The 18,900-nt window shown below is 45.2% G+C and overlaps 1 protein-coding gene across 2 annotated transcripts in view; it reads right to left on the bottom strand.

Annotated features, from left to right (window-relative positions):
* Positions 1 to 18,640, bottom strand: part of NUP93 (nucleoporin 93) — a 152,502-nt gene extending 133,862 nt beyond the window's left edge. Inside the window, exons 1-3 of one of the 2 annotated variants that reach the window (XM_014611006.3) lie at positions 18,453 to 18,640; positions 10,045 to 10,259; positions 5,450 to 5,567 (exon numbers count right to left, since the gene is read on the bottom strand). In XM_014611006.3, coding sequence (XP_014466492.1) covers positions 5,450 to 5,567; positions 10,045 to 10,223 — 297 coding nt within the window. In that variant the 5' untranslated portion in view covers positions 10,224 to 10,259; positions 18,453 to 18,640. Of the gene's footprint in view, positions 1 to 5,449; positions 5,568 to 10,044; positions 10,260 to 17,505; positions 17,613 to 18,452 lie in introns of those variants that run through there. The other variant, XM_006271964.4, reaches the window with a different exon arrangement.
* Between the last annotated feature and the right edge of the window lie 260 nt (positions 18,641 to 18,900).

Below are 18,900 nucleotides of genomic sequence, written 5' to 3'. Positions count from 1 at the left end.
AGTGGCAAATTAAAAGTCAAATTCTACCACCCTTGCTCAGACAGACTTGGATATTACTCTCTAACCCCACTATGCCAGACAACATAGAAAAGAAAATCCTATCCAGTGCAAGTGGAGGTAGCAGTATCAGTCCACACATGAACAAGATTCTAAATGAGCATTAGGCAGTCAATAAACTGGCAGAATCAGGAAGCTCAATCAGAATTACTCAAGATTTGGTAAAAGAAACCCTTACTTGGTCTAAAACCCAAAGTAAATCTAAGGACAGTTAAAAGAAAGTCGTATAAAAAGATTCATGATCACTGTCACAGGTAGTAGCAAATCTTGATAAAAATAAAAAAAACTTCTCTCAGAGGACCAGAATCTATTGTGGGCATCTGTACACAGAAGCCTGGAGACAAATGTACAGATTTGTCCATATTCCAAATAAGTCTTTCAGGCAACAGACTGTTGTCAGAAACAGCCAGACAACTTGGGATGCAACTGCAAATGCTTTCAGACAAAAAAAGAAGACGACAGTGCTACTGCAAGTCTGCACAGAACACTGAAATTCTTGCATCCACCTTAAACTGAATATACATAAGGGGTCTAAGAGCCCTGAAGCTCCCCTATGCCTTGCTTATAAACCCATGTGAACACATAAACCCTTGAACATCCCCATTTTAGATCAGTTTTATTTAATTTGTTATATGGGGTTTTTTTTGCTGCAAATCAACTGTGAAACAAATGTTAAGATTCAAAGCACTCACATGTCGGCATCTCCGATCAGGGTGGATTGATTTAAGGCACAACAATTTAGATCACCAATTTTAATCAGAGTTTTGCGCTTGCCGAATTTAATCATGATTTAAATGATTGATTTCAGTGGTATTTTCCATTTGTACTTTTTAGTTCCTGTTCTAAAGAAAGCCTCATTCTTATTAGTATACCCACTAAAAGGTGTTGATTTGCAACCATACAGTACTTTCACACTACATTTGATGCTTCCTTTTGCTAACCTACGGACACCTAATTTAAACAATTACATAGTACAATGCACATTTATTCAGATTCTTAATTTAACATTTTGTTAGAAAATGGTGAATGAGGCATTTCTTATTTGCAGATTTATTTATTTTTTTTACTCTGTGTTAAAATGCATTAGAATGGAAACTGGAATTCCATTAGAGAAATCCACACCGAAACAGCATTTTAAAATTGTTTTATTAGTTAAAAAAATGTCTGTTGAATTTAAGGACATTTTAATTCTTATACAAGTTTTTTTAAATGTCTGTTATTAATGTTGATTTATTAAACCGAAGGAAAGAATAATCTAGATTAGGGAGTAGACAGATTGTTTCTGATCACTGTAGGCCAGATTTTTTTAGATACCTAACCATGCAAATCTTTGTGCCTATGCAAATTAGATGCTCATCTCCCAAAACAGACAACTAGAGTTGAGATCAACAGGAGGTACGCACCTAATTTTCCTAGGTCCTGCTGACACCCACTCGAAATCTGACCTTGGTCTCAGACATCCAAAATTATAAAGAGTAGAAATATTTGATAACAATCACCTGTCCCTACCAGGATGAGATCCTGAGTTTTGTTACAAAAAGACTTAAAACTTTGTATTGGGTTGGTCAAATAACCAGAAAAATTTAAAACTGACACCATAATATATAAGATAAAAAAAAAGATTCCTTAATGTTAGTCCACATGCTTGGAAGCCAAAAGAGTCACAGAATTATTGCTAGGGTTCTCAAGAATCCACAACAAGATTTAGTGTTGAACTCTTAAACGAGAAAGTAAAGACAAGAGAAATCAAAGAAGAATGGATAGTGGTAATAAACCCAGAAGCAAAAAGGCAGAAGAGCTCTTGAAAATCCTAGACCGAATAGGGTCAAGGAAGACATCCCTAAGTAAGTTTAACATCCCTAAGAAGAGATGCAACAATATAAAAAATTGGAACAAAGAAATAAAATGAAAGACACACAAAAAGTGAATGCCAGAAAAGCTATTGTTCTATGATCATGCAATAGATAACGACTCCTGAGTCCACTAATCTTTTCTGAGAAAACAAAACATCCAGGAGGGAGAAAAAGGTGGGGACGGGTGGGGAGAAACACAACAGGAACTGCCAGAAGGCAAAGAGGGGCAAACTCACAGTAAGGAACTGGAACTCGAAGCAATGCATCTAGTGCTGTAAACATTGTTTTTTCTTTTCCCACTCAATGTACTTTTTGTTCAGGCTAATCTGAGGAACACAATCACCACAACAGACCAGACCAGAGGTCCAGCTGTCCCTGGTCTCCAACAGTAGCCAACATGAGCTGTTCAGGTGAAAATATAAATCTCTGAAGTAGATGGTATGCTTTCCTTCCAACCCCAAAGTGTTAGAAGTTGGTTTATGCCTTGAAGCATGAGGTCTTACAGTCCCTTCCATATAGCTTTAACAAGCTCTGCACAGAGAGAGAGAGAGAGAGAATAAGTCTACCTACAGTCAAGTTCTCAAAGGTTACAGAGCTAAAACTAAGAAGCTTTTAACTATGTAATTAATACTGCAAATTTCTTTTATGTTAAGAAAAAAAAGAAGTGTTATTAAGGTTAGTAACAAAACTGGGAAACCAATACAAAGGTGAAAATAAGCCTTGCCAACGGAAGCTGCATTTAAATTTATCTAACTGGTAAGCTCTAAAAAGGCAGCAAGTAAGAGTGCACCCCATACCAGGGTGGGCAAAATGTGGCCTGGGGGCTGGATGCGGCCCACCAGGCCACTCTCTCAGGCCCACAGGGCCCCTAAAAAAATTTAGAAAATTAATATTAATCTGCCCTGGGCTGCCTGTCATACAGCCCTCAATGGCTTGCAAAAACTCAGTAAGTGGCCTTCTGCCCAAAATAATTGCCTGCCCCTGCCCTATACAGAGGCATAACTTGACAGTTTCGTACCCTGGACAGCAATGGCACACAGGGTAGCAGCTCCAACTGGGCTACTGATAGTGGTGACTAGGTCAGCAGCATAACACTTGATATTTTTATAACCTCCCTGTAAGTTTGTGACCAAGACAGGTGCCCCAGTCACCACCACCACCCCTTTCAGTTATGTCACTGGCCCTATAGGTCAGGGGTTGTTAGCTGGGGGTATGCATACCCCTGGGGGTACTTGGGAAGGCCCCAAGAGGTATGCGGCAGTGGCATGAAGAGACAGGGGTATTTGGGAGCCAGGGGGCAGAGTCGTCACCACCATTTATCACTCTGCACTGCCACCATGTGCAACTGCACGCCCAAGTACCCACGTTCCCCCACACCGCCGACTTACCTGCAGCTGGCCAGGCATGGGGGGGGCAGTGCCCAGCCAGGAGGGGGTACAATCCAGAAGGCATACCCACAGAAGGGGTACACTCCTTTAAAAAGTTTGAAAACCCCTGCTATAGGTGATATACGGAAACATGTGCAAGAAATTAAAATCAAACTGTGATCAAACATAGGAAACATGGCAAGTAAGCATGGTCTTGCAATTACAGAATACAAGTTTAAAGGAAAATAGAATACCCTTTCTTCTTAGATTAGGCAGATCTGACTGAGGAAAGGCCCCCTCAAAAACCCAGTCATTCAGAGTCACCTACTGGTTCACCCTGCCTTCATGTATCTAAACAAAAGGGAGGCTGAAAAGTGGTAAGGGAAGGACAGCTTTGTACAGCTTATGCTGATAAAGCAGACAAAGATCTTGGGTGCATCTACCTCATGGATGTCAAGTTCGCTTGACCCCCGCCTCCCCAGCTGGATCCAGACCACAAGGAGCTTTGGCAAGCTAACATTTGCGGTAGGGCAAACAGTAATGGCAATAATTGCCATGAGTGCCTGAGTCCCTGTGTCGACTTAGAAAGGGATTTAAAACAGTTGTCATTTGTTCTGTCACCACCCGAACACATCTACAACAGGGTTCTGCATCTCAGAATTTGGCAGCAGGCCCTGTCCCCCAAATTCCCAGGCCCTCCAGGAACCCCACAGGCCAGATGATATGGGTATAGATATTTGACACCCCTGGTCAAATATGTCCTAAACAGATGCAATCAAGACAGCCCTGAACATCCCCTGCCCACCCTCTCTTGTTCACATACCAAGCCTAAAAATACACCTATGAAGCCACTCTGGGGGCAGCCCCAGCAGCTGCTCTTAAGCACACTGGGATAGAGGCCTCAAAACAACTTCAGAGGGATGTCCACAAAATGGGTTTACTGGCATATTTCTTGGTTATGTGCATTTAAACGGGGAACTTCCCTGCCATGACACTGGAAACATAGAATAAATAAGCCCTTAGTGCCTCATCCAAAGACTAGTCCTGATAATTTTTAACACAGGTTTCAAGTTGCCTGGAAGTCATTATCTAGCCAGGAGGCAAAGCACAAAGCAAGAATGTTTCTTTAGTTTTCTATGTTATAAAAGTCTGAATGAAAAGCCACAAATCCTAGAGGTGCACCAATACATTATTCCCATATTGGATTGGCACCTATATGAGGAAAACTGAAAGCATCAGCAATCAACTTTTTTTTTATCTGATGTGGCTGATAAATGCGGTGTGCACACGCGCAGCCGCTGCTGCAACATGCACATAGCCAGGAGCGCAGCCAGGCAGCGTGGAGAGCATCCAGGTCCAGCTGGCAAGTCTGCTGCGGGGTAAGGGGCGAGGGCAGATTGAGGCCCTCACAGTGAAGGAGGGAGTGGGAGTGGGGCCGGGGGCTGCGCGCACTCCAGGAGGGCAGGGGGGGGTCATGTGCCCCCGGATCTGAATGCAGGGCAAGGTGGGCTGCCACTGCAGGCTAGAGCTGGAGCTGGGGCTGTGCCAGGCTCTTCCCAGTGCAGGGGGGGAGAGGGGGGCGCAGCGGCGGCAGGTTGCAGCGGTGCTGGGAGCAGCAGTTGAGGGGGGCTGTAGCCATCCCAAAATTCACCGTAGCTCCTACTCTCAGCGCTGCCACTGCCTGCCCCAAGTGCAGCCTGGCCCAGCACCCCCCCCGCCCCCACCAGGAAGAGCTGGGTGCAGTGGCAGCCCACCAGCCTGCAGTTGCAGCCCACCCCAGCCCATGCACAGATCCAGGGGCACACACACCCTCATGCCCTCCTGGGGTGCATGCAGTGGCAGGTGCCACCACCCCACTCCCCATCCCCCCACCCCAGACGAACCGCGGCTCAGTCCCATACCCTGCCCCAGCCCCACTCTCACTCCCTCCCTCACCGCAGGGGCCTCAATCTGCACCTCCACACACCCGTTCCCTTCCCCCACAGACTTAACAGCCAGACCCGGCTGTTCTCCATGCTGCGGGGCTACATATATCTGAATTGGATCAGTATTGGCCGATGTGGCTCCTTAAAAATTAGCCATCAGTATTGGCCCCAAAAATCTATCAGTGCACCCCTAACAAATACCCATTATTTGCTGGGATAGCATAAACTGCTTGTACAAAAATCTTACCTGTATGTCAGTGTCCTTCACAGGTTCAAGAGGCTCAAATGTAGTGGCTGCACTAAGACTCTCCAGCCGCTGAGAGATGTGAGATATATCAAGGCCCCTTGACCCAAGAAGAACAGATCTACATGGGAGAAAATTAAACAGGGATAATACTGGCACTCAGCAGATAATAAAGCTCCTTTTACTGTCTCTGGAAGAAAATTACTTTTCAAACACAGACCTGGGTCCTATATGCATACAAACAGAACATCTTTTTATGACATCCGTACAAGAATAATTCCCGAGTGTGAATGCACATGTGCGTACACACTGTCCAGTACCAGAGCCCTGAAAGGAAGTAAAGAGAATCGGATTTCCCTTCTTGAACTAACTCTGCTCTCAGGACCCAATGCAGTACTGTATAGCTGCCAAATCTCTCCAACCACGACAATTCTATAGCATGTTGGGAACTTAGTTTTCAGGCACATCCAGAACAAACTTACAGAAATTGGTGGCCTTAATGTTTGGGGTCAGTTGTGGGGTCAGTTGTGTGCATGGTCAGTTGTGGCAATGAATATTCTAGTCACTTATCAAAACAATAGTGATGCCAATTTCTTCTATCAAGTGATACCTTACCCGGTGAGTGGGTAAGGTAACTAGTAGGGTGAAAGTGCTAGACTTCAGGAAAGCTGATCTCAATGCACACAGGCAGTTAGTCAAGGAAGCACTGCAGAGTAGGAGTTTTGATGGGATGGGAGCCCAAGAAGGGTGGCTGTGCCTAAAGGAAACGATCCTTCGGGCACAAAGCAAGACAATCCCCGAGCGAGGCAAAAAAGGGAAAGGGGCCAGGAGGCTTCCATGGCTGACCAGAAAAATCCAGGGCAGCCTAAGGGCCAAAAGGGGAGCACATAAAAAGTGGAAACAGGGAGAGATCACCAAAGATGAATGTACCTCCTCTGCTCGTGCTTGTAGGGAGGCAGTTAGACGGGCCAAAGCTACCATGGAGCTGAGGATGGCAACCCAAGTAAAAGACAACAAGAAATTGTTTTTTAGATATATTGGGAGTAAAAGGAAGGCCCAGGGAGGAATAGGACCACTGCTAAATGGGCAGAAACAGTTGGTGACAGATAGGGGGGACAAGGCTCAACTCCTCAACGAGTTCTTTGCCTCAGTGTTCCTAAGTGAGGGGCACGACAAGTCTCTCACTGGGGTTGTAAAGAGGCAGCAGCAAGGCGCCAGACTTCCATACGTAGATCCTGAGGTGGTGCAGAGTCACTTGGAAGAACTGGATGCCTTTAAGTCGGCAGACCCGGATGGGCTCCATCCGAGGGTGCTGAAGGCACTGGCCAACATCATTGCAGAGCCACTGGCGGGAATATTCGAACGCTCGTGGCGCACGGGCCAAGTCCCGGAGGACTGGAAAAGGGCTAACGTGGTCCCCATTTTCAAAAAGGGGAGGAAGGAGGACCCGGGCAACTATAGGCCAGTCAGTCTCACCTCTATCCTTGGTAAAGTCTTTGAAAAAATTATCAAGGCTCACATTTGTGAGAGCCCGGCAGGGCAAATTATGCTGAGGGGAAACCAGCACGGGTTTGTGGCGGGCAGATCGTGCCTGACCAACCTAGTCTCTTTCTATGACCAGGTTACGAAACACCTGGACACAGGAGGAGGGGTGGATGTCGTATACTTAGACTTCAGGAAGGCCTTCGATATGGTATCCCACCCCATACTGGTGAACAAGTTAAGAGGCTGTGATGTGGATGACTGCACAGGCCGGTGGGTGGCGAATTGGCTAGAGGGTCGCACCCAAAGAGTCGTGGTAGATGGGTCGGTCTCGACCTGGAAGGGTGTGGGCAGTGGGGTCCCGCAGGGTTCGGTCCTTGGACCGATACTCTTTAATGTCTTCATCAGCGACTTGGACGAGGGAGTGAAATGTACTCTGTCCAAGTTTGCAGATAACACAAAGCTATGGGGAGAAGTGGACACGCCAGAGTGCAGGGAACAGCTGCAGGCAGACCTGGATAGGTTGGACAAGTGGGCAGAAAACAACAGGATGCAGTTCAACAAGGAGAAATGCAAAGTGCTGCACCTAGGGAGGAAAAATGTCCAGCACACCTACAGCCTAGGGAATGACCTGCTGGGTGGCACAGAGGTGGAGAGGGATCTTGGAGTCCTAGTGGACTCCAAGATGAACATGAGCCGGCAGTGTGACGAAGCCATCAGAAAAGCCAATGGCACTTTATCGTGCATCAACAGATGCATGCCGAATAGGTCCAAGGAGGTGATACTTCCCCTCTATAGGGCGCTGATCAGACCGCAGTTGGAGTACTGCGTGCAATTCTGGGCGCCACACTTCAAGAAGGATGCGGATAACCTGGAGAGGGTCCAGAGAAGGGCAACTCTTATGGTCAAGGGCCTGCAGACCAAGCCCTACAAGGAGAGACTAGAGAAACTGGACCTTTTCAGCCTCCGCAAGAGAAGGTTGAGAGGCGACCTTGTGGCTGCCTATAAGTTCATCACGGGGGCACAGAAGGGAATGGGTGAGTATTTATTCACCAAGGCGCCCCCGGGGGTTACAAGAAACAATGGCCACAAGCTAGCAGAGAGCAGATTTAGACTGGACATTAGGAAGAACTTCTTCACAGTTCGAGTGGCCAGGGTCTGGAACGGGCTCCCAAGGGAGGTGGTGCTCTCCCCTACCCTGGGGGTCTTCAAGAGGAGGTTAGATGAGTATCTAGCTGGGGTCATCTAGACCCAGCACTCTTTCCTGCTTATGCAGGGGGTCGGACTCGATGATCTATTGAGGTCCCTTCCGACCCTAACATCTATGAATCTATGAAGTGTGTGGGATAGGGATATAATTTTCCAGTAATTTAGTTGATCCTGGTCATCTTTATTATACCCCTAGGCATTTTCAAGTTCCTCCCAGGCTCCTTTCTAGCAAGAAGCAGAGTGCAGAGAGGCAGTTAATGATCTAGAACCTGATCCCTCCTTTTCCCTTCATTCCAGCACTGCCCAAGCAAATTGCTTCTGAAGTAACTGCAATGGATTTACCTACTGGGAGGGGACAAAGGAAATGAAAGGAGGAGGGGATGGAGTCGGACAGAAATTTGCAAGCTGTTTTCCCTTGCAGAATGTCACTCGTCTTCCTTCACCCTTGGGAAGCCCCTTATGCTACAGTGACAAAGCAAACTGTATAAAGAAGGTGGGCTCACCTTCCCACTGAAGATTAAACTCCATCTCTGTCAAACAAAGCCATAAGCAAGGGAAGGAAATTCCATATGCAAAGCAGGATGAAAGTGCTGGAGTCAGCCATCTGTCTGCTCCACAGCTCCTCATCTGAAGTCTCAGCCACCTCCACTCCAATTTCAAATATTCCTTTTCCACTATGACCATTAATATATTCAGGTAACTGTTCTGCCTTTGGGCACACTTCTCTGATAGACCATTAGAGAAACTATGGCTTTAACAGACTTTTGCAAAGCAAAAAAAAAAGCAGAGCATTAGACTCATGACAGCCCTGTCCTTTTAAAATATGAATTTAGTAGCTATTTACCAGCTAGAACACTATTTCTGCTGGAGAACTTCAATGCAGAAATAAGGAACACAAGGATGTCTTAATAGAAAATGAGCTGTTCATTTAAGTAGGCTAGAAAAAAAAAATCCTATCAGCTGCCAACTTAGGACAGCCAAACCCCCAAAGTAATTACTTACTTCCCAGTGGACAAGTAAGTGATCTGACTTAAAAAAAATTTAGGTACACTGACAAAATGGCACACAACCCAAGGTGGACAATAACCCCAGGCTTGCCCCTGACCATTTCTTGCCCTGACTCGGTCTCAGTGGTAAAATAATTGAATGGTTTGCCTGTCCTATCCCCTCAACAATTTACACCCCAAACTCTAAGAAGAGTGTAAACTGGTAACAGCATGTTTCCTCCCGAATGCAGTATAACATACAGCCATTCTCTGTGCTGTTCATAAGGAAACTGAGGCTGGTTTTCAACTTTTATCAACGTATTATCAGCCCTATCCCCCAGCCAATTACTACTTTTTTGTGTATTATTTTTTTGAAGAAGCCCCTATATACTGTACTATCCAAGCACCTCACAAAAACATTCTTTATTCCTTATATTAAGTGTCATTCAGAGGTAATCCGCAACTCATGCTTGGAATTTTACTAAACACCCTAATGCGAGACAGGGGGTGTTGGCTTCCTACAAAAATAATGGGAAAATAACATATAATCTGCCTAATACTCAAACTTAAGGCAATGGCTGGGACACCCAAGAGCAGAAAAATATATGATGCAGGCCATTATACAGCTAGAATTAAGTGATAGTCATTTTTTTTTTTTTTGCATCCTGGTTTCCAGTAGCAGGAAACAGAAGAAAACAGAAGCAGGCATGGCGGAGATCAACGAACAGGTAAGACAACTGAGGGGGCTCATACCTCTTCAATTACCATAGCAGCAGATATACAGAGACCTTCACGGGGACATAAAACTATTCAGCCTCCACAAAACAACTAATTCACCCCCCACCTCAAGAGGTTTACACAAGAAATTAAATCTATATAAAACCCATATCTTTTGCATTCAAAATACAAAGGGCCACTTACGCCTTGACGTCTGCAGTCTCCTGTGAGGTGCGGGTCAGAGTCCGAGAGCGCAGACGTTCCCCTGCCTGCTGGATCTCCTGGAGGTTGCGTTCCACATGGGGAAGCTCAGAGATACCCTCTGTCTCAGCTGCAAGTTGTTCTGCCTGCTGGAGAAGCTCCCCAAACCCTTCGGTGTCCATTTATCATGCAGGTTCTACAGAGAACAGGCAGAAACCCTAAGGGAAGAAATGGAAAGAGATTTGCTTGAGGAAACCCCTCAGCAGCTCTCAGCAAAACCTATGGTAAGGAGCCGAGTAAGGAAACAACAAGAATAGGCAGCCTAAGTAACAAGACAATTCAGCTACTGGTCAACCCCAACCTGCAAGAAATCTTATTAATATTTTAACGTAGACTTGTAGAGCAGGAAACTGCCTAATAAAGATGGAGTTCTTAATGAGATGTGTACAAACCCAAGTCTGATGTAGTACCCAAATTGAAGAAGTCAGACACACAGATGATGGGTAGGAAGGAGACAAGCAGAAGCCTCAATAGTCCAAGTGAAGGATTTGGTGTTAGCTGAGCCTTAAGATTTAAACTCCTTGTGTTTCAACCTTTCTATATTTAACTGTATCAAGCTATGCATCACTAACTCCACAGACAGGAAGAAATATGAACAGGCTGGTCCAATGTGAAGGCTATATGGTCTTTCCTTAATGCACATAGGAAGCTTTCATTACTGTTTATGAGAATTACACGCATACACTGCAGGGGTGAATGTATCATTTGAAGGAACTGTGCAGTGTAAAGTGTGTATTTAGCAAACAGGCTGTAACTGATGAGGTCATTAAAGCAGCACATAAATCAGAATTCAGAACAGCAACTGCAATTTCTAGAAGAAAATAGGAATGTACACTTCTTGGGACTGACATGAGAAAGTCACCATCTAGTTTCAGCAAGAATGCTCATGGTAATGAAAGACTTGGACCAGAGTGTTCAAATTTGGGTGTCTAAGCACACACATCTTTCAGACTCTCAGCTAAGTTAACTGGAGCCACAAGGGCTCAGCGTTGGAAGAGTCAAGTCACTTCTCAGCTGCTTAACTTGAGGCACACAAATATGAATACTTTGACCTCAGCTCTTTGTAAGCTTGAAATAAGCTGGCCCAGTTGAATAGGAAGCAAGACACAAGAAGCTGGGAAAGGCATAGTACCATAGACCCCAAAGATTTCATCTGGAAATGGGGCTTATTTTCCTAATGTTAAATAATACATATTTAACTCTCTCCTGCAGTCAATAAAATGAAAAAATGAAACCCAATTAATGAAATCACAGCAAACAACAGGGGGACAAGCTTACATGCAGGCCCCATGACTCAAAAGGAATGATATGTTACCATTATTTTCATTGATTACTGACAAATGTTCAGAGCGCTGATGTGAACAGCAGTGATGACCATGCCATCAGAGGCTAGTACACATGAAAATGGACTACACACACAAAAAACACCTCCCTTTAATGGGAATTCAGCATCAAAAGTGTTCTGGGAACTAAGCAATGGGCTCCTAGTTACTTTAAAAGACAAGTTACTGCAATGAAAATAAATTTCAGCATCCAAATGTCTGCATCTTGTCAGGATCCATAAACAGCAACAACAGAACACAGGACAGTAAGAAAGTAAATGAAATTATTCCAGGGAAAGGAGGTAGATGAGTGTCTGGAAGCCACATGAACAAATAAAATGGCACCACACCCATCTTTGGCAACAACATCGGATCTCAAAGCATTAATACTGCTCATTGTAGCATCTTCCTTTCTGGCATCTTACAAAAGCTCTGCAGTAGAGAGCTCAAACGCCCAACAAATGTTCCCACAGAATGAAAACTGCCAACCAAAGAATACAATTAAATGAAGGGATGAGAAAGAGACAACCTGCACTTGTGGTAGCTTTGCTGCACTGCTCCAAAGGTTGAGGTCTCTCTAAACTAGTGGTTTTCAACCTGTGGTCTGCAGACCCCCGGAGGTCCACAGACTAAGGAGCCCACAAAAGATGACTATGACCAACCAAAAGTATGCGAATACCCACACCTACAACTCAAAGGGGTCCACACCTCCATTCACATTTTTAGGGGTTCACAAATTTTAAAAAGGTTGAAAACCACAGCCCTAAATTAAAAAGGTGAACCTTAATGTAATCCTACTCTTAGAACATTTTCCTTCCTTCCATTTGCTTTTCTCCCCTAACTGCCTCCTTTATCTAGACTTGTAAGAGTGACCCTATACAGAAGTGAAACCAGCAAGGCTTTTTCAAGGGGTCAGACAAGACAACTAAGGCCTGCAATTATGGTCACTCGACTCATGGCTCATTGACAACATGCTGTCTATAAGATTCTTTGACACTGGGTATGACCACAGACAATAAAATGTTAACACTGAGATGTGTTGACATAGCAAACAAAGCATGATAGCTGCTTGCAGATGTTATGGAAAAAAAATAAAATAAAAAATGGCATTTTACTTTAAACTCAGCCTGTTCCCACAGCAAAGCCAGCACATGCCCAGAAGAGGCAGTGTGCTAGTTGGACCCAGCTCATCTAACGTCTGTACAGATCAGGCGCTTTAGTGGGGTTTTTTGGCATTTTTATCTAATAGCTGATTGAATCAGCTTTAGCTAAAAGCACCAGAAAGCCCTGCTGAAACATCTGATCTATACAGATGCCACAGAGCCACATCAAAGTAATGTGCTGCTGCTTCCAGTAAAGCGCAGGTTTTTGGTTTTAACATCTGCAAACAGCCAATATTGCCTGAAGTGGATTACAAGCTCAGCTTCATTACTGATGGTCCAGAAAAAGTAAAAATATTTTACTTCAAGAACTTGTCTTTTCAAAAACGCCTGGATTTAAGAAATAGTTCAGTAGAAGACAGCATAAATTCCAATGGAATGACTTTATATCCTTACATATAATTTCAGTCCTGACCATAAGCCCCACTATTAACAGTCCTAATGGGACTGTTTAATTCTATCTGGACAGGAACAGGGTTTGAAGCATTACATTTGGCAATTCAAACTTTTGTACCGAACAGAAAAAACAATGCACAAGCATTTCATTCAATAACTTTGCACAGAGATCAGCACACTAACACCTACTTCCAGGAAGTAAGGGTCCCATAAACATACCCAGTACACTTTTGGCAAAATTACAGCTGTTTTGGGGCACAGGTGACAACTGAATTTCTACTAATCAATACCCAGACTAGACTGCTAAGACTGGATTTGTTTGATGAGATTAGCAAGCCAATGGAAAAAAAAAAGCACTTTCATGCCCTGCAATGCAGTACAGGACATCTTTCCTGCGTTTACTCGTGTGCCACTTCCCCCTGGCAGAGATCTCTTGTTCACCACTACCAGTAGCAGTCTCTGTTGGCAGGCACTGACCTAAATAACCACGCTTCCCATACAGTTAAGACCGCTACCATCAGTTCTCAAGAGAGCAGTGTGTGTGGCACTGACTGTAAGAATGGCACAGACTTCAGTTTGATCTGGTCCACTTCCCTTTTTCATTAACTACATAGATAAAAAGCCAGGAGCATAAAGCGCTAACTTCTCAGAGAGCACTGAAACTAGATAGCATGAAGAGTCAGTGCACTCTAGAACAGCTCCCTAAACTGCATTTTTGGCCACAGACTTGGGGTCACTGCCACGAAAGGTTTCTTCCATAACTGCAAATATTGGAGCAACCCACTCCAAAGACGGATGGATTTCAGTAAATCTGGAATAAGCATCATTTTTTACCTCATAAGATTAATTAACTGTGGTTAATAAACCTGTAAAAATCACAACTCATTCTCATCTACACAGTGAACACCAATCACATTTTTTTTTTAAACGTCAAAAATTCAAATATTTAGATAAAGCAACTGTGCAAACTAGTCTTTCCACTCACAGAATTTACTGTATTCAAGAGACTGCAGTATGACTCTTAATGCTGCTGTTCAAGATGGGAAGTGCTACCACAGTAATGAGCAGAATGATGCCAGATTTTCATGTCTGGCTGAGGAAAGAGCAACAACTGACACCTAAGGGAAAGAAAATGCAGACAAAAGAAATTAAACTAACTTCTGTAAAGCCAGATCGACCCTCGGCTAAAAGCCGAAACTGAAAAGGCTCTTCTGTAAAACAACATTGATAACTTATCAATAGATGCTGCTGCATTAAACTACTATTCCATGTCCAATAAAACTCCATTTTAACAGTTCTCTAACATTTGGAAACTAAAAATAAACATTATATATTGCAGTAGTTGACTGAATTTAAGCCAAAAGGGCACTGGAAGGCAATGACAGGTATGGTTTGTTAACTCCACACTGATTTAAATGATGATTTGCCATTTAAAAAAACGACTAATTCTCCTCAAGACGACAGTGATGCTGCCCAATGAAGAATGTCGTAATTAATGTACTCCAAATATAGCCATGCTGAATATTTTATTGAACAGGCTTCAAAGCTTAAATATTCAAATATGTGAACATCATCCGTTATCTTTCAAATACTGAAAGGTATGTGTCATCTAATTAATTAGCTTTGAGAAATATAGAGCAATTTAATTTTTTTAGCTTATTACTATGAAAGATAATATAACAGATAAAATATCTAAAATATAATAGAAGTACCCACATTTAGAGTTAGACATCAAAACTCAAGGTTAAAAAGACTCCATTACTTATATATTTTTTCAACAAGTCATTGTTTTATAACTGGTGTGTAGAGTGGTCACATTAAACTCTGAATATAGTCTACCAATCTTTTATTAAGGCCATCTACCACTTACAGCTTTGAAGATCTCTCCGAAATGGAAAATGAATATGAAGATATACTATCTACCCTCCTGCATACCAGACCTCTCCAGTACTACTGCAGCAAAGTGAAATTGACAAGTCTGGTTCAGTTTCACCCTTTACATTCAGAAACTCATAAGCAACAATGAAAGAGACAAGAATCAGGTCAATTTGACTCCTCAGCTTCCCTAGGAAAGCTACCAGCAGCAGCACCTATAGAAATTGAAACTAATCATGAGGAGAGAGAGAGAAAGAAAGACAAACCCAAGGATGAGCAAGAAGCTCCTGTGAGAAAAGGAGACTCTAACACTGCTGATTTTCTAGAGGCTTTAGGGGCAGCTAGGAGTAGCAGTATCAAGCCACCTAAAGAAGGTGCAAGGCAGCACTTTGGCAACAAGTCCAACATCTTCTCTCTACTCAGAAGATGGAGAAGCTGCTAAGCTATACAGTAAGGCATGTCCCAAAGCTTTGCTGATGGCTCCTCCCTTTCTCTCAGCTTCTGGAGGTCCCTGTATTTAAAATCCTACAATAAAAATAATACTTACAAAAACAACCATCCATTTCCAAGTTTTCACCAACCACTAGAAATTCTGGCTTTACAACTCCTTGATATAAAAATTCTATAACCTGAACGCTGCAGACTACTTGTTGATTGCGCAAACAAGCTTTTTAGTATTTTTGACTGTCAGCTTGTTTTTATGTTTCTATACAACTTGCAAAGCAACCATGCAGGTTTTCCTCAGGTTTCTCGACCCTTGCCTCTTAAATAGAGGTTTTGCTTGCTTTATGCAGGTTCTGTATGCGCAAATTCACTCTTATCCGCTGAGCTATTTATACCAAAAATTCATTATATACAAGGTAAATTCACTCTTATGTGATCAGTGTGGTGGAAGCCCTCAGACAGCTGCTTTGACGCACACCCAAATATAGTCTCCTGCGTGCACAGCATACCCAAGCAGGGTACAGGACTCGGGGCAAGTCAGCGTTTGCGGGGCCCCAATCCTACTCCAATCCCATGGGCCTCGGACCCAAAGAAGCTGCCACAGTCGTCAGCACCAGCGGTGGTGTGGGGGGTAGCGAGTGGCTGGATGTGCCGCTGCTGCTCCACCCAGCTCTGCAGGGCCCCACAAAGCACAGGGCCTGGGGTGGTCACCCCATTTCACCCCTGCCACAGGGACAGGGCCCTGCCTGTGTGGATCTGTGCTCCTCGCTTGTGGTCTGTGACACGTGCTTCTGCAGTTGCCATCCTTATTATGGTAACATTCACCACCACCCTGTGCAGTTGGCAAGTACCAAAACGGTCTTGTAAAGTGGGGGTCAGTACAATCGAGGTCTTGGAATGTATCCCGATTTGTTACATTGTAAAGTGGGTTCCCTTTGTATGAATTTGAGGTATGCACCGTTTTCCAGGAATGCGTGTACAGCATAAAGCAAAGGAAACCTGTAATAGTGTCACCTGTCAGTTTTGTTACCTCAGAATTCATGCTTTTTCCCCAAACTCCTTTCTATATACATTAAGCACCCAATCCGAGCCCAGACCATTGACATACTAGGCTAACCACTGTTACGTGGAAAGCTACCATTATTTGGAAGGGGGGGGGGGGGGAGACAAAAACTCAACACACTCAGAAATTATAAAGGATGTTACAAAAGAAATGTAGAAATTACTGAGATAGCCTCTCTGCTGGAAAAAAAAAAATATCACACATCCAAAAATACAGGCATTGTGCATGTGACAGAATTACTGAGCCAAGGCCAGTGTTGGGCCAGGGAAGGTAGCCAGCAGCATGGAGTGGTGTGCATCTACCCATCAAGTTTCACTGTGTCAAAAGACTAAGTTTTAACAAAAGAAAACTCCAACCACATTAACAAGAGGTTTGCCTTGCCCATGGAGATTGTAACCCTGGTTGCACTCAAGTCAGCATTTTGTGCTGCAACCCTGTAGAGACCAGGGCTAGAAGACAAATCAGATCCCATCTAAAAAGGTCCAGTAAACCTAGTGTCCCAATCAAGAGAACATACTTGAGGCTACTGCTGGTCAGAAAGGCAGAGAATGCAGAGAACAGAGGAGAGCAAAACCACACCGTACGCATTTCAGTTAGATATTTTTTAACGTGTCTAGGACATTTGTCATATGCCATTTGTTTCCCTATAGTCCTTTTCCCCTGTTGATGGGTTAGTCCAGTCAAAGCCTAAAAGGAGCAAATGGGAAATGGCCGGTAGTCAGCACAAAGAGATAGTGATGGTTTCTTAGTCTGAAGTCAAGTAGCGGGCTGGGGAGAGCTGTACTTTGCAGACCAGTGAAATCCAAGGGAAAGTTAAGAGCGGGCACTTTCCGAGGGGGCTGGAGCCTAACGCAGGGGCCTGGCCGCTGAAGAGGCCGAGAACCCGCACTAGAGACCAGGCAGGGGAGGCCCCAGAGGGCAGGGCGCAGGCGGCTGCAGGCGCCCACACAAGCCGGGAAGCTCGTGCTCGGGGCAGACCCGCCCGGCGCGCTGACAAGCCCGGGGCCCGGGAGCTCCGCCCGGGCGAGCACGAGCCGCCGGACAGGGACTCACTGAGGGCCGCGCACGTGGCCCCGGGGGGAGGCCGCAGAGGCCACAGCCGCCGCCGCCGCCGTCCCGCACGCGCCGGCCCGGCGCCACTTACCGGTGTCCTTCCGCCGCGGGTGCCCACTCCGCGCCGCACGCGCTGATTGGAGCAGCCACCAAGCTCCCAGCAGCCCCCACGCCAAAACTTTATTGAGGCGCTGGCAGGAGACACGGGCAGTAGGGGCGGGGTGTCCCCTGGCGGTGGCCCTGGGGTTGCTTGGCCCGGCCCTGCCCTGCCCCGCCCCGCCCTGCCCCCGACACCCGGGCGGGGGCGGGAGGAGGTGGATGGAGGCCTGTACGGGTCACAGGCCTCATTTCATCTCCTCAGGCCAGGGCTCGATCAGGGTGCGCACCAAGGCTGCTCTCACGGCCTCCGCCTTGGGCTGTTCTGGGGCGAGCAACTCTGATGTGCGGCTGCCCGGGAGGGCGCTGCTCTTCCTCCTGGCTGGTTTCCCTGTTGGAGGGCTGTACCGGCCTAGCACGGAGCCTCCCAGTGAGGGATAACTTGCAGGTTGCTGTGGCCGACTTTCCCTCTTGGGGATCTCAGCCTAACAGGCTACAGTCACCTCTAGTTTTATAGATCTTCTGCGGGGAGATTCAAATGTAATATCATCGGATGGGCATGCCCTGATTTCCACAGTAAAATCCACTCGGAGGAGTGAGTGGGATCAAATGCCCTTCACCCTTCAAACTCTCTAAAAACAGAATTTAAAGCCTGAGGGCCAGGCATAGTAACTGTCTTATGATCTCTCTTCCCCCCAGTGTATTCACTATACTTCCTCCTACCACGGGCACATCCTGATCAGCAGCAGATTCCAATCTCCCCCTGCCCTGCACCTCCACCCCCGATTGCATTTTAGTGGCATAAGCTGGAGCCAAAGGGTAAAGAGGTGAAGATACTGCTCCTTCAGAGGCTATTAAGTGCTTTGGTTGAAAGATCAGTAGCAATATTTAAAAGGCAGCCGGAGAACACTTCTCCCTCCCTCCTGCCTAGTAGTTTCTTACCTTGCCATCTGGATTTGTTTCATGCTGTCTGCCTTGCTGGTGACATGGAGCTGCGTGATCGTCTGGTGTCTGACATTCATAATGCCAACATCTGACATTGGTCCTTCAAGGACGCTGGATCCAGCATTCTAGTTTAAAATGCCAGCTGTCTCCAGTGAGGAGAAAGCAGAGAGAGAGGATTTTTTTTCTCTCCCCTTCTTTCTTTTCTCTACAATTTTTTTAAAGATTTTGCTACGCACAGTGGTGAGTTGAAAAATTACAGGAGACACAAGGCACTTACAGAGGTGCCCTGTCCTTGGACAGAAAACAACTGTCCTTCCAAACAACTTGATAAGGGTGGGAGGCTGCTGGCTTGACTATTTGTTTTAACAGATCATATTTCCTGCTCAATTCACCCAAGACCCTAGGCCTTGAGTATGAATCAGATTGTCACAGATTTGCAAAGTGA

This window comes from Alligator mississippiensis, chromosome 10 (genome assembly GCF_030867095.1).
Source record: "Alligator mississippiensis isolate rAllMis1 chromosome 10, rAllMis1, whole genome shotgun sequence".
Taxonomy (NCBI): Eukaryota; Metazoa; Chordata; order Crocodylia; family Alligatoridae; genus Alligator; species Alligator mississippiensis.
This window is presented reverse-complemented; position numbering and strand designations above follow the sequence as displayed.